At 42.1% G+C, this 15,035-nt stretch overlaps 1 protein-coding gene across 6 annotated transcripts in view; it reads right to left on the minus strand.

Moving 5' to 3' along the window:
* LOC110977039 (DNA polymerase nu-like) overlaps positions 1-15,035 on the minus strand; it is a 79,783-nt gene that overhangs the window by 48,970 nt on the left and 15,778 nt on the right. For all 6 annotated transcript variants that reach the window (XM_087144880.1, XM_087144881.1, XM_087144879.1 and 3 more), the window contains 10 exons: positions 14,875-14,984; positions 14,238-14,371; positions 13,610-13,736; positions 13,127-13,191; positions 12,253-12,336; positions 11,808-11,903; positions 11,182-11,238; positions 9,310-9,363; positions 8,415-8,480; positions 7,935-8,073 (listed from right to left, as the gene is read on the minus strand). In XM_087144880.1, the coding sequence (XP_087001006.1) occupies positions 7,935-8,073; positions 8,415-8,480; positions 9,310-9,363; positions 11,182-11,238; positions 11,808-11,903; positions 12,253-12,336; positions 13,127-13,191; positions 13,610-13,736; positions 14,238-14,371; positions 14,875-14,984 (932 nt within the window). The remainder of the gene's footprint in view (positions 1-7,934; positions 8,074-8,414; positions 8,481-9,309; positions 9,364-11,181; positions 11,239-11,807; positions 11,904-12,252; positions 12,337-13,126; positions 13,192-13,609; positions 13,737-14,237; positions 14,372-14,874; positions 14,985-15,035) is intronic.

Below are 15,035 nucleotides of genomic sequence, written 5' to 3' on the forward strand. Positions count from 1 at the left end.
AGAAACTGAAAATTCCTTGAGAAAGACACGGTATTGCGGCATTATTAGACCTATTTTCAGCCTGCTACTCGGCCTTTCCATGTGGCGTCTCATCTCACCGACTAAAATAAATTGAGAATTGTTACCCACTACACCTTCTGTGCACAAGGAGGATTTCCTCAACTGTCAACAACTTTGCGTTCTCGAGGTATACTTTTACAAATCCCCAGCTTTGTTACACTCTCCTGAACATTCCACTCTGAAAGCTACTCAGTTTTTCCAAGGTCAACAACTGTTCACAGGAGAAGTGATGGAACAAGGAAATGACTTCACGATTTCAAGTAAGACAAATGCTATGCATGGTCGTTCATTTCAAATTGGATACAAGTTTTCAAGCACAAGGAGGATCCATCATGCACTGCTGTGTATTACAGACACTGTAGAACATTTCAAAACTGCAGTTCCTTGTACAGCGCCACTAGCTGGGCGAACAGGCAACGATTCCTGGGTACTAATATGATAGAAGACCATTGTAAGCCATTAACAGAACATTTAGTCGACGCAAAGTCAAGTCTGCATAATTGACCAGGAACAGACTTTAGAGAAAATGAGAGGGTGCGAATAGATGTGAATGACCCTTGAAGTTCTCAGGTAGGTTGTTGCTGTATGAGATTGCCTAGCTCAGTGTATTTCTGATCGACTGAATACAATACAAGCAAAATGAAACAACTTTGAAGGTTGTGTGCAAAGTAGATGTTAACTTATTTACAGCAGTTAATGTTTGAGTAGAAACAAATGTTGCTGTTTCAAAGGACTGAAAGTTTCTATTAGCATCATCACTATGGAGAACAATGAAACCTTTGGGATTCCTCGTAGTGCCGAAATCTGCTTAGTAACAAGTGGTTTTACCATCTGTCTCATTTACCTCTGGCTCATTGTTTCTGTGGCTCTCAGTCCCCAACTACGGAGTGAGTCCAGCTTCATTTTGGTCAATCTATTCGTCCAGGAACTGATCTGTGTCCTGATGATGACCATCGGTTTTCTACCTGGGACCAATTCTTCCCACTCCAAATTTGTAATTCTGACAGTGCAATGTTTGATTTGGGCATCAATCTTAGGCTATTTCTGTTTTTCGGCCACCGTAGCGGCCGACCGATTCTTCAAAATTGCTCAGCCCATGCAGTACATGCGCCTCATGTCTAAGAAAGTGTGCGCTTCTACTCTTTTCCTCCAATGGGGTGTGTTGGTCATTACTTTCATCTGTCTTACCTTAGCTGGTTTTAATGACTTTGATGAGACTTACATTTCAATGAGTGACGGGCTCCTCAACCATAAGTACTTGACTAGATTACTTGTTGTGGCAAATGTATATTCATGGCCAAGTTTTCTGGCCATGACATTTTTTCTGACTGCACTGGTCGTCATAGCAAAAAAGCAGCAGCGTCAGATAGAAGCAGAGAGAATAAATCTAGGAACTGTGGCTGCTCCAAAACCAAACGATGACACGGAAGCTCGACAACCCCAATATGTACGCCGACCTACAAGTAAATCAACATGGTACTTCTGCGCTCACTTTGCCACAATCATTCTGGCCTGGGTCCCCTGCATAACTTTTCTAAACATCTTTATTTTTCAAGGTAGTCATTATTCCAACACTGTCAGACAAGCGCTGTATATTCTGTTCCCTATTTCCATGCTGCAAATGATGTTTGGAGCACTTTTTTTAACCTTCACACAAAGCGACCACAGACAGGTGCTGTGTGACTCATTCACTACAATCCTAAGCAAACTGAAGTGCAAGTAACCCCAAGTGCTGAGGGGCAATTCTGCAATCCAAACGATAGTTTCCCAAGTATTTATTCATCCGCACATCTAGGAATTTTTCAATAACCCACATGTTATAATTTGCCATACATATCGATGAACAAACTGCAAGTTTCACACATGAAGTTGACCAGGTTTGCAAATATGAAACCACAGGTAAAAAAAAAGAAATTCTACTTTTAAAGAATGTACAAAGATGATCAACACCTCAGACAAAAACAAGTTCACTGGAACTGATTTCTTCAAGTTCGGTAGCAGGTTCTTCCCCTCACACGTGCCAAAGGTATACTTGAAAGTACTGGTAGGATAACGCATTGGAACAGGGCACCCAAGAACCCAACTAATGATGTCAGGAGCTGTTCCAAATTATGGGACCAGGTACGCAGTACCAACATTACGAATCCCTCAGTATTTTCCGACAATGTGAAAGAAAGGTTAATTTTGTACGGAGATTGTACAATAAAAACTAGCTGTAGGCTACATGTACACGAAATGCTGAAATGCATTTTTCACATTTCTATGTACATGCACGTCCAGTTAGTCATTCAACCCACTACTTTTCATGTCTACTTTGAATTTGGAGGCAAATTTCTTTCTTCGATATGATTGCCTGGTTTCCAAACTGCCTGTAAATCTAAACCAATAGCCTGGAGTCTCCTCCACAAAGAAAGTCCAAATTGCAATCCACGCATTTCCTTTGCTATCACCACGACACCAATTAGTGACCTGTCAATTTTCATTCCAAACTTGTCCAGCTGACAGGTTTGTTATTTAACCCTCAATATTGCCAGTGCAAAAACAGCGCATCACAAAATTAATGGCCCACCAATCACGGCTCCAAGTACCTGTCACAAGAACCACGTAATAGTTCCGTGCAAAAAATAACAAAGGCGAGGTGAAGCTAGTGCCCAAGTACACTAGACCTTGCAAACAGGTCTCAAGAAGGTAAGCAGAGACAATGTCCACTGGACACTGATGTACCATCTTTTGTCTCGTTTTTCGCAAGGATTGCACATTGCACGACACAATCTCAGATCATCACCGACTGCAGAGATGAGGTAGAGAAAAGTTAGTGCGAGCAGCCTGTTCCCCAATGAGGTCCTGACTGGAACGGACATCTCTTGGTCATCAAATTCGTCTGATCACAATTCCCACAGGACGGAACTCTCTACTGCTGTGACTGGGCTTCAAAAGACTCAACCTATCCACCGAGATCTACAGAAATCCAACAAGAAAAGACCGTAGAGTGGCAGAATGACGTGAATCACTTTGGAGAGAACTCAGAGCAAACTGATATCAGAATGTACGATCGGTGATTACAATCTGTAATCGGGAAATTACTTCCGGACAGTGCCAGCCAGTACCTGTTGTACCGATATTTCAGATGACAGTCGGGTAAAGGAAGACTGCAATGATCACGACAGACTCTTCTGGCTTGCAAATGTGCTGCAGCCACCACAATCCAAATTTGCATGGTACGTTCCCACAGTGGATCGCACAGGTGCAGCTGGTCAAGATCCCTGGCTTGTTTCTTAAGACTCAGCAGCTCCATGGAATGCTTTAAACTGGATGACAAAAACATTGTTTTCACGTGGTGTATCTGTTCTTGGAATTAGCAGGGACTGGCCATGGAGCCAAATGATACTTTCAGCACCCCGACACCTGTTGATCTAACTGTTCCTCTTTTAGCAAGGGTGTGTATCACCATTGCTGCTGCAACCATCTCCATCGTTTACCTCTGGATCATTTTCTCGGTGGCTCTCAGTCACAGGCTTCGGTGCCAGTCCAACTATTTTCTCTTGAGCTTATTTGCCGATGAACTTATTTGCATCGTGGTGATAACTCTCACTGTTAACCAGTTCACTGTGGTTACTGATGTGAACGTTTTGTTTGAGCTGTACAAGTGTATCGGACTCACAACTATTCAAGGGTATTTCCTGAATTCGGCCATTGTTGCTGCTGACAGATATTTCAAAATTGCCAAACCCATGCAGTACATGCGACTGATGTCCGATAAAGTGTGCGCCTATGTTATCCTGGCTGTGTGGAGTCTTATGATCCTTATCCTTCTGACTGCATTTACCACTGCCCTGGCACAAACTGACTGGAGTTTTAGTTCTCTGGGGAAGTCCTTAACAAGCCAGGCATTTGTCACAGGGCTGGCTGTCCTCACAGACATAATCGTGTTTCCTTGTTTGACAGCAATCCTGATATTTTTAGTTACACTGGTTCGCATTGCGAGAGCCCAACAGCGTAAGATAGCAACCAATGTAGTCACTTGCGCAAACACAGCAACCAATGAAAATCAGAAGCAAGGGCAGCCCCTCAACAGGCGTTCGTCAAAGTTAATGTGGTACATGAGCGCATACTTTGCCACGATCATTGTAGCATGGTTACCGACTGTAGTCCTCACCAATGTCCTTGCTTTCCAATTACAAAATGTGACAGATCTACTTTGGGTGGCTTTCACCATTCAGTGCTGTCTTTCCATGTCGCAGATGATCCTGGGGGCATTGTTTCTAACTTACACCCAACAGGAGCACCGACAGGTTCTGCGTGATGCATTCAAAACCATTACTAACATGTTCAAAGGTCGATGATGGAAATTGCTTTAGAATCCAACGACCTGCCCTTGAACAGACGATCTGCTTTCTTACTGGGTAGGTTTCAGCATAAACTGTAGGGGCCTGCCCTAAATTTGTGGTCCAAATGTTTCCAATTGCCAATTACATATGGCACAACGTGGTACATGTAACTTTAAAACAAATATTGTTCCATAAAAAATTTCACACTTCAGAACCCAAATTCATAGAACGACCCTTTACGCACATGCTACACATGCTAACCAGGCGAGGCCAAGCCATTTTGAAGAAAAATCAATCTGCCAAGTAAAAAAATCTATTTTTCTAAAGACTTCAGTCTAAAGCAAGTAAAGTCTTTATGGCAATAGTCTTCCTGACTTGCCCACCTGACCCAACTCACACTGCAGTGAAGTTTTGCTGGCTAAATCAAACCTTAAAGCTACGAGGAGCTCTAAAAATTAACATCAATGGGGGACAACAGAAAAGATTATCACAAAATGTTAAATGATGTGTAAAGTAATGTCAAGACATGCATATATATCTGTATTCAACCAAGTCATATGAATATTTATAGTAAATGGAACCAATGGCTGTAAAAAAAACCAACAATCAATTTACAATTTTGCAAATGTCATGTTTAATGAATATTCATAAGTCAGTAGCCTTATTTCATTGGTCAACAATGAAACTACACAGACCTAATCATAAATGCATTCCATTATTGAAAAACAGCAAGACTGGGCTTTTTGCACTGCTGGTACCTCACTGAAACTGTCACAGTTTAGAGTTTGGGTAAGTCAGGTTAATATTTCTCCCATCACAGTCATAACTGACAGTTCTTAATGGGTCTGTCAGTCCATTAGTCGGAATGTCAGTATGCAAACTGTCAGTTTTAATTCCTCATTTAACATCTTGCCATGCCTGTGCCTGCTCTCAAATTACGAGTACCTGCTGGCAGAGAGCCAATCACATCATTCAGTGTCATCGATGATGGCACTAATTGGGAAAAAAGCACTGTGCAACAACGGCAGTGATCCACTCAGATGGAAGCCTGAGACAGGCAGAGTTATTGGGGAGAAACTGCTGCTCAGCAGACAGTTGAGACTGAGAAGAGAGAAATCGGCAGCAACAATGCAGAGAACACTTGCTGGTTGTTCCTCGCCCATTCGGCCACGACAACAGCCATGATTTGGAGAACTAATATATTGTCTTCGTCAACAGCTGTCCTCGTGAAGTTGCACAAACTTGTGATTTTTTAACTTATCGACGGTGAGTCAAATGACAAAACCCACAGGCAGCTCCCAGCACAAAAAAATTTGAAACTCAATGTTTACCACGTGTTTTGCTGTGGATGTTGTTTAGATTGGGCATGTTCTAAACACAGCTTGACAACCACAATCTGTTAAAATATGGTGGAAAAGTGAAACCCTTAAAATGGATTCAGCGACTTTGTAACTCAAAGAAGCCTGCAAATCCAAATGGCAGTGTTAGCTGGTGTTTCAGTGACATTAACCATTATGAGTATCCTCCCTGATACTTCAACAAGAGGGAGTACTACTCAATTTGAGGCCACCCTCCCTGCAAACAATTTCACCGTGAATCTGAATGCTGCAAAACTCAGAACATGTAACTGGCATTTCAGAGAGCTCTCCATCGCCCAGAAAACTACACGAGGAGGAAAAGAACGAGGAAAGAAGAACCTCTGCAAGACAGCCTGGAATTTACAAAGACACTGTGGCCCAGTGTAACTTTGCTGGAATGGAGACTAATGAGTCATTCAGCACCAACAATCCTCTTATAACACAATCTTATCCAATGTTCGTTTTGGCTGTTGCTACCATCGCCATAATTGTCTGCCCAATTTACCTCTCGATCATCCTCTCCATAGTTTTCAGCCCTCGGCTCCGCAGTCAATCCAACTATTTCCTGGTGAGTCTATTTGTCGAAGAACTTGCTTGCATTGTCACTCTAACTATCTTGAGTACAGTGGACGATTCGTCTCCTCAATTAAAGCATCCTTCGGTGCTGCTCACCTCCACGACTTTTGTGACTATCACTGGGTATTTTTTGAATTCTGCAGTTGTAGCTGCTGACAGATATTTTAAAATTACTAGGCCCATGCAGTACCTGCGACTGATGAGCAACAAAGTTGCCGCTTGGGTTATTATTGCCGTATGGGTCGTGATAGCTGCAAGTAATGTAGGCTTATATGCAGCCCTCTTAGATGACTTTCAAGATGACTACATTCGACTAATTACCATCCTCACAAGTCAGGCATTCTTTATCAAAGTAACATCAGTGTTGGATCTCACGTCTTTGCCATGCTTGCTGGCACTCATAGCATTTGTGGTCCTGCTCGGCCGCACTGCCAGAAACCAACAGCGCAGGGTAGCCACAGAAGCATTCAATGTTGGGAGCACTGGGGTCAAGGAAAATCCAAATCTGCCGCGCCCCCGGCAAAAACGTTCCTCAAAGTCAACCGGTTACATCCGCGCCTACTTTGCCACAATCATTGTTGCATGGTTGCCCACCCTTGTGCTTGTCAACATTGTCACTTATAGGATAGACCTGGCAAGGACCCTGTCTGTCACTTTTTGCGTTGTGGCGACTATTTCCCTCTTACAAATGATCTTGGGGGCGCTGTTTCTGACTTACAGACAGAGCGACCACAGAGCGGTCCTGTACGATGCCTACAAGAGCATCATCCACACTTTGAAGTGTTGCTAAATTTATTTCTGTAAGCCCTGCTTTATTAGTGAATAGTTTAAACAGTTTAGAGCCGAACGCTCACAAAAAAGTATCACAAAATGCGTACTTTTTAAGCCAATGTTCAAACTGGTCGCTTTGAAAAAGCAACATGTCTGGATCAAAGTCACTAAAAGGCACATCTGTAACACTAAAGCACCCTGCAGTGCCACAACTAAATTTCCCAAAGCAGAAATCCCAGCCAATGACAGTTTTTAGATCAAAAGAGGCATCTTCTAATGTAGCATAAATGTACAATTTTCATAGTCCTATTAACATTATATACCTCTTTTAAAGAAGAGGAATTGCCTACTTTGGATGAATCACACAGACAGCAAAAGCAAGCATGGTAAATGGTCAATGTTACTATCACCTGAAAACACAAAGTGGGTACACACATGCTCGAAGAACAGTAGAATGCTGCTATGATTAAGGAGCACGGGGGTGTGATGTACTATAGCTGCACATGTCAATATGTGACCCAGTACATCAGGAATAAGTCTCAAACTGACTCTTTACATGGTCAGAAAGAGAATTTCATAAGCTTTCAAATGGTAAATATTACAAGTGTGTCGATGGTAACCTTTCATACGTACACTTACAAAATTATACAGAAGTTGCCACGTCAATTTTTTCAACATCTACCCACATCCCCAAATTTACTCCGCCATTACATAAAACGGCCTCAGCGATTTATTGCTGATTGCGATGTACCAGGTCGCGTATGGAAAACAACCACATATACATTGTACAATCCATTTTCACAGCTTCTGAGGGGTATATTCATGAATTCATTTTTTTTACCTGCGGCAATGAACGACCAGTCGTTGCGGCTGACAAACGGCTTTCTGGCCAGGATGATGACATTACCCGTCCCTCCGGTATCTGCCTGGGTCCCATCAGAATCTAAAAGAACGGGCTGCTTAGGGATATTCTGGATGTTCTGCAAATTGAAGAAAAACACCCTTTGAACCTAACAACTTGCAAACATTTTTTTTAAAAACAAGCAGCTTAAGCACACTGGCGTTGCTAACCAACTTTATAATAAACTTCACTGGCCCTCATCTGGCTCTCATGAAAAATAAAAGTCCAGCGTTGTCTTCTTCAATCCACAATGGACCACATTAATATTTAAATCAATTCATGTTAGAAAAAACAGTCAACAACCCCTTAGAAGTAGCGCACTTTGTATGTTATCCCCGCTTCATTCAAACAATGAGCCTTGGCGCATTTTACCAAATCATAGCACAGATACAAAAAGAGAAATGTTTGAAGACCACTTACAGGTTCAGCCGACTGCAAGCGGCCGGTAGCAGCAACAGTATGCTCCCAGCTTGTATGTATGCAGCCCTAGAGGCAGACAGGGCAGAAAATTGCTATGAACCAGAGGCGGTTGAGCGTTACACAAAATAGAGTGGCTTGGATCGGCAAACAATACCTGCATGTATGATGTGACCCACTCCACAAAAATGAATCTCGAGTCACATGAGCCACTTTGGAGTTTTACTTTGTATTAGATTGAGGAAGTTGAGGTCTTTTGATGTGTCACTCAGTTTGGTGTGGTGAACATGGATGTTGTGTAGATGTTAAAATCCTGAGGATTCCTATTGCTTAAACACTGTGCAAGATTCTTTCAAAGGCCTTTAACTCAAAAGTGGCTCTGGAGACACGTGACTCATTTTGGCAGAGCTGGCCACAAACAGGCATTCCGGTGGAATTTTCAGGTCTCTGCATGATATGTTAAAGCAGGAGGGTCACAAAATTTCCTTTCCCTTACCCTATACCTTTGAACAAGTGGGTGTGGGAAGTTTTTCCTTTGGTACTACTCCAATAACAACGGGAGACTTTGAGACGCTGGTGGCAGGAGACACACCAGTGCCTTTTTGTAGTATCGCACATGCTCAAAAACTACATGCGCATGCTCAGAAGTGCTACAAAGGACCAGTATGTTTGCCGCCACCAAGCGTCTCAAAATCTTCCACTGTTTTGTCATGTAGTTAATTGCTCAATCACTTGGTTAGTATTTCATTTTTTAACATTTTAATTAAATAGGTTGTTTACATGATAAAAGATTTTGAGACTATTTCTAAAGACAATGCTTGTTTTGGTCTTTAATTAAGTAACACTAAGAATGTTCTTTTCTTTAATAAACAAGCGGTTACCCATCTTCTCTACTCACATCTTCAATGCAGTCCAAGATTCCGTCAACATAGGTGGATTTGAGCTTGGCGAGCTGTTATCATCCCAATTGAAAAAACAACAATTACTGACCTGTGATGAAAAAGTACTGCCCCTTTTGCAATTTTGAAAGCTCAAGTTACGTTGACTTTAAACCAGACTTTTAAGTTAACATTACGATTCAGTTAGACGACAGGGCTACTGAACAACTACGTAACGTCTGTATATAAAAGTATACTTCAGTAAAGATATGCTTAAAAACTTGTAAAACCATTTATTTACAATAACAAGCATTGATATTTGAAAATGATTACTTGCAAGCCATCTATAATGACTGAGCCAAGAAATGGCTGAAATTTATGTACACTGTAGAGATTTTATACTAAAGTTCTAATTGTTTTTATCTTTAAATTTGTGGCCCGCCATTCCAAAACAAGGCTGAAGACGGCAAGCTCAGTGCTTAGCAAATTACTCTCTCCAGCTTTCAGTTTTTCACATCTCACAGGGATCCGAAAGCAAAACAATTTGTCTGCTGAAAACGACAGCAGTTCCGGGCAATGAAAGTTGTCAAAGTTGCAATGTTGAAAATTCAGACTAGTGTCATTTCCGAGATTATAGCCTGTAAGTCTCCAGCCTGGTTTCTGGAATGGTGGATCCCATTTCTTACAATGGGTAACATGCATAAGAGTAGTTGTTAGTGTTCAGTTTAAAATGGTGAAACAGAAAATCGTTGTTGCTATGTTGATACAGTTGGATGTTATTTAGTTAAGTGATAATGTTTGTTACAAATTTAAAAATGTGCGTTGGTGTTTTACGTGTTTGAAATGTTAACTATACTAATGCAAATATTATGTATAACATAGAGAAATCACCAAACTGTTGAGCTAACTGTGTTGGTGCAATACCAGCATTGAGAAGGAGTGTGTAAATGTTGGGCCTTGTAACTTTTAAGTTTTGTAAATTTTGTGTCGCTCGATAACAGATTTGAATGGCTTAGTCGAAAATTTACTCCAGTTGTAGAATACTTGGACTCAAACATTCTAATTTTCAGTTGGTCCACATTACAAGTTTTACTTATAAACGGACAAATTTTTGGGAACAAAACTACTAGATCAGTTGTGCCTTAAATGACATTGTGCAATCTTTTACTTATCAGTAATAGTTATCTCTATGTAAAAAAGAAATGCCTAAAGTTTATTTGTAAATATTGTAAGACACTTACTGCTGGCTACTGGAAGAATGTCATTATTCTCTGCCTTTCATCATAAATTTATTCCGAATTATTCTAAACATTCCTTTCTTAATAATCAGGGTTTACATGGTAACTTTAATAACGCTCCATGGAGTCATACATTGCACCACACGAGCAATGGAAGCTGATGTACACTACTAATATATACAGGTTAATTTGTAACAACAGGTGTAACTTGCAGCATACGCTTTTAGAAAATATTTGTTAATATTAAAAAAAATCATGTGTAGTAAAAATAAACACCAAACCGAATCTACTCAGAAAAAGTGGACATGTGATGTGGGTTGAGTGAAGCCTTATAGTCAAGCTCATCGCAAGTCTGTCACATGCACGTCCATCATAAGTCCCCCGCGAAATGTCCAGTTTTGAGCAGGTCACAAGCTGGTCACAAGAACTGTGACTGAAGTGTTCCTTTGTCATTGCTCACCCTGTGACTGGTGAAGGGACTTGTGACTGGCCTTGTGAAGGGACTTGTGGCTGGGCTAGTGAAGGGACTTGTGAACAGACCGGTGAAAGGACTTGTGATGGACTCCAATACCAACACTGGTCCACAAAATTTATCAAGAGTGAAAAGGAGTCGGGGAGGTGGAAATGTAGATGAGGGATTGGTTGAGGTCTCACCTGCCTGTACTGGAGGACCAATTTGGGTAATGGGTGCAGGTCCTGTAGCTTGAGTAACTAGTGTGTGGAATAAACAAGAGCAAAAGTCAAGCCGAAAAGTTGTGGTGATGTGGTGATATGGTGAAAGTTAATGTAGACGACTCTGACAGCGGTGATGAAAAAGCCCCAGAACGCCAATGAAATTATTAGTGACGTGAGCTGGTCTGGTAATTCGATGATGTCAAGCAAGCTCTTACAAGTTTGAAGTGTGCGAGAAGGTTTCAGCCTTGCTGATAGTGTTGATCTCACGCGCCGTAATTGTGTTCTTGAGTGACCAACAATGACTTAAATTTGAGCGTGTGCTGTCAAACTATCGACCTGGCTCATGTTGACAATTGCCATGACTACAACTTGGAGGCTGAAATTTCCAAAAGGTGGACGATGACACAGTGACGGCCATCTTGACTTTCATTATAACATTAAGTGAGGGCCTGTTTATTTCACATGGATCCGGATCGCGATCAGTGATCCCAAAGCCGGTTCACTCTATCCATTAGGCAGGTTCTAGTGTCAGTGAACCAACATCGGATCACTGATTGTGATCCGGATCCACTTGAAACGAACAGGCCCTAATTCACAAGGCTTACCACAGTTTCCGATGTGGATTTTAAGTTCAGCACGTTTGTCCGGGCGAGCTTCCGTCCGTGATACTTCTTGTCGAGCTGAAGCTCCTCGAACAAAACCTAGAAAATTGACACGTCCAAATTTTACATCAGTTTTTTTCTTCAGACCCTTCACATATGGACAACTTTTTCCACAGAGAGAAAATCTGCATGTAGAGCTAGATGACGATTATAGATTCCTGCATTATGTCTTCAACAATAATTCCATGGCTGAGGTCCAAGATGTCACAGTCTACGATTTTGTCATTACTTGCAAATATTTAAACAAATATGAAACTGAATGCATTTTCAATCTTACTCCGATTTTGGTTTCATTTTTCGAAGACCATTTTTTATGTTCAAACTCTCATGAAATGGCAGGGATGTTTTTATTTCTCGAGTGCGGTCTTGTAGCCCGTCTTCATCTTACCTGTCTCAGCTGAGTGTGGCTCGTGATTTGAAAGCAGCAGCCGGCTGCTTTGTAAGCCTCCTTCTCCACTTGCTGGCTCTTGCTCTGAAACCAAGAGAGGACCCGACAGGTTGACACTGGGAAGGTTCCCCCTCTTAAGTCTATCCCATTTAAAGATCAAAGGGAATGACGGGAGATATAGGGCTGCATTCACTATGGTCGAGTTCAGGCAGCCCGTTTGTGACACAGGTTTCTTATTCTTGCGCTCAAACGGTGGGAAAACGACTCAAGAACACTGTTCTTGGAACAGGATCACACACCACCGCCTTGTCAAGGTTTTACGGGAACACATGTAAAAACTCGTGAGCTTTTGATTTGAACAGCTGCAAAAGTAGAGAGATGACTTACAAAGCCAGAGACAATGGGAAGTTTTGCAAAATTAACAAAATAATTTTCCATAATACAGAAACGAATGCTTTTGTTTAAATAGAAACGAATTCAGCCCAGTTATCCAAACATTAACTCTCAAATTACGTACATGTACATGGACTCTGCCATGTTCCATGTCGGTTGTCACTAACTACGAGCAATAACTAGTTGTATGTTCCGGCGTTCGAGCGGCCGACCCACGAACAACAAATCAAGCTGTTCGTGATCATACGAGAACAAGCCGCCCAAGCTCAGCCTACATGTATATGGCTGGAGGGGCGTGTTAGCATGGGCTATCTGCCTTGTAAACACATTTTGCCTGTTAGCTCGTGCTAGAGCAATATGGTGGCCGAAAATTGACAATTTCTGAGTGCAGAGGCACACTTGGTAAAAGCTTACCAAAGCTGGAAAAAAAGCCAATTGATAAAGAAAGAAGAGAAGAGCCAGACAGCTGGTCAGTGCATACCTGAAGTAGCTTCCCATATTCTTCCAAAGTCTGCGAGTTCACACAAATCCCTTGTACTTCCATCACTACATTTCAAAAGCAAAGTCCAACCCAAAAATATAAATACATAATACTAAGCACTCCACACGAAATTGCCGATTGCCCCAATCTTGGCGGATTTAAAGGATCTCTGAAGGCAAGCACTGCTTGTAACTACTGGAATCTTCAACCGCCAAGAGACCAGGGAGCATTTGCTGTGTTTGTTTCACACGGATCTGGATCACAATCAACGATCCGTTGTTGGTTAAACGGACACCAAACCCGCATAGTGGATGCTGCGAACCATCGTTAGGATCGCTGATCGAGATCCAGATCCGTGTGACACAAACAGGCCCATTCTGTACCACTGACGAGCTAAGAGACCGAAGAGAAAATGATATTCCCTGCCCCGGACAGCCTGTGCAAGATTCTTACAATGATGCAAAAATTGCGAGCCAAATTCACCTGCCAGAATTGGGCAGAGCCTCATTTCCACCTCAAAGAATAGCTGCCACAAGCCAGCTTCACTCAGCATGTAGAACATACGCTTCATGGCAGCCCCCAGCAATGAAAGGTCGGAGCACGTGGACGACTTCGAGAGGAAGAAGAAATATCGAGACAAAAGGCACTAACAAAGACGCAAGCATCAAAGCAAAAAAAAAAAAAACACAGTTGTAAAATTGCATGGGAAAAAAGTCTGATTCCCAGGATTTGTTTGGTCAAAGAACATGATTTACCAAAGATTGATACGAAAATGTCAAGCAAGAATCACCAGAGGACTGGTCGCACATAGCACGCTTCACATTAAACAAACATTGAGTGCTTCACGATGATCGTAAAACTAGCCTCCCGAGGTGTTCCATGGAGCATTCGATTTTCAAGGGAAAATGTAATGCTCCGTGGATCACTGTAGTAATAATTACCAATTGAAAACAGGCAAATAGACACACTGTAATCCAAGATTCACGTCAACATCACATCAAAACTTGTCTTGCAGGTCAGAAGTTACTAGCTGATTTTTCAGCGACAGTGTGCTCAGAAACACCGAGCAATTGACGAGCGACAGGTCCCGCAAACAAATACGTGCATTTACCATTCTTGTTTCTGATCGGCTGGCTTGGTTGGGTAAGTACTTGCCGAGAAGATCCGAGAACGTGATTGGCGGATGGTCAGCATCGATGAGCCAGGCCGCCACTTTGGGGTCCATCACCAGCCAATTGGAACTCACTTCATGAAAAAGAAAAAAACATAAAATGCCCAAACCAAATGCCACTAGCTGATTAGTGAGTACTACTGAAGCTGCTGAATTTTTAATGACAGGTTTTGCCCATGCAGAAGGTGTATGTATTAATAACACTGTATACTATATATAGTGTTTGTCTGAGAGCTTGGAAATAATTCACAAGCTCACTCGGGTTGGACTCGAACCCATGACCTCCTGCTTAGCTTCCTACAACAACTGCTACAAATGACTCGGACTGGCCAATCAACCCCAGCAAGGCCAGTGATCGAGTGGTAACACGGCTGCACTAGTCAGCAGGAGGTCACGGGTTCGAATGTAAGGGCAAAACCCATTATCACAAATTAAAAATTAACATCTCCCCGACGCAAGGTACATCTTGAAGCTGTTTAACATGCAGCAGTGAGCCAAGAAGCTCAAGGAATGCAGTATTTCACTTCAAATTTCAACATGCTGACAAACAGACAACAGGTGTAGGGCACAGACTGACCTGTTGCATGGTCAAGACTGAAGCTACAGATCAGTGTGTGGATCATCTCCTGGGCATCAAAGCAGATCTTCTTCACGGTGTCATTCCCCATCAGACGCAGCAGCATCTCCCTGAAGAATGAGGAAAAATAACTTAACTCTTAACTGCGACCCTCCTCTAGA

Source organism: Acanthaster planci, linkage group LG13, assembly GCF_054643075.1.
Source record: "Acanthaster planci isolate LZ-2023a linkage group LG13, COTS_SCS, whole genome shotgun sequence".
Classification (NCBI taxonomy): Eukaryota; Metazoa; Echinodermata; class Asteroidea; order Valvatida; family Acanthasteridae; genus Acanthaster; species Acanthaster planci.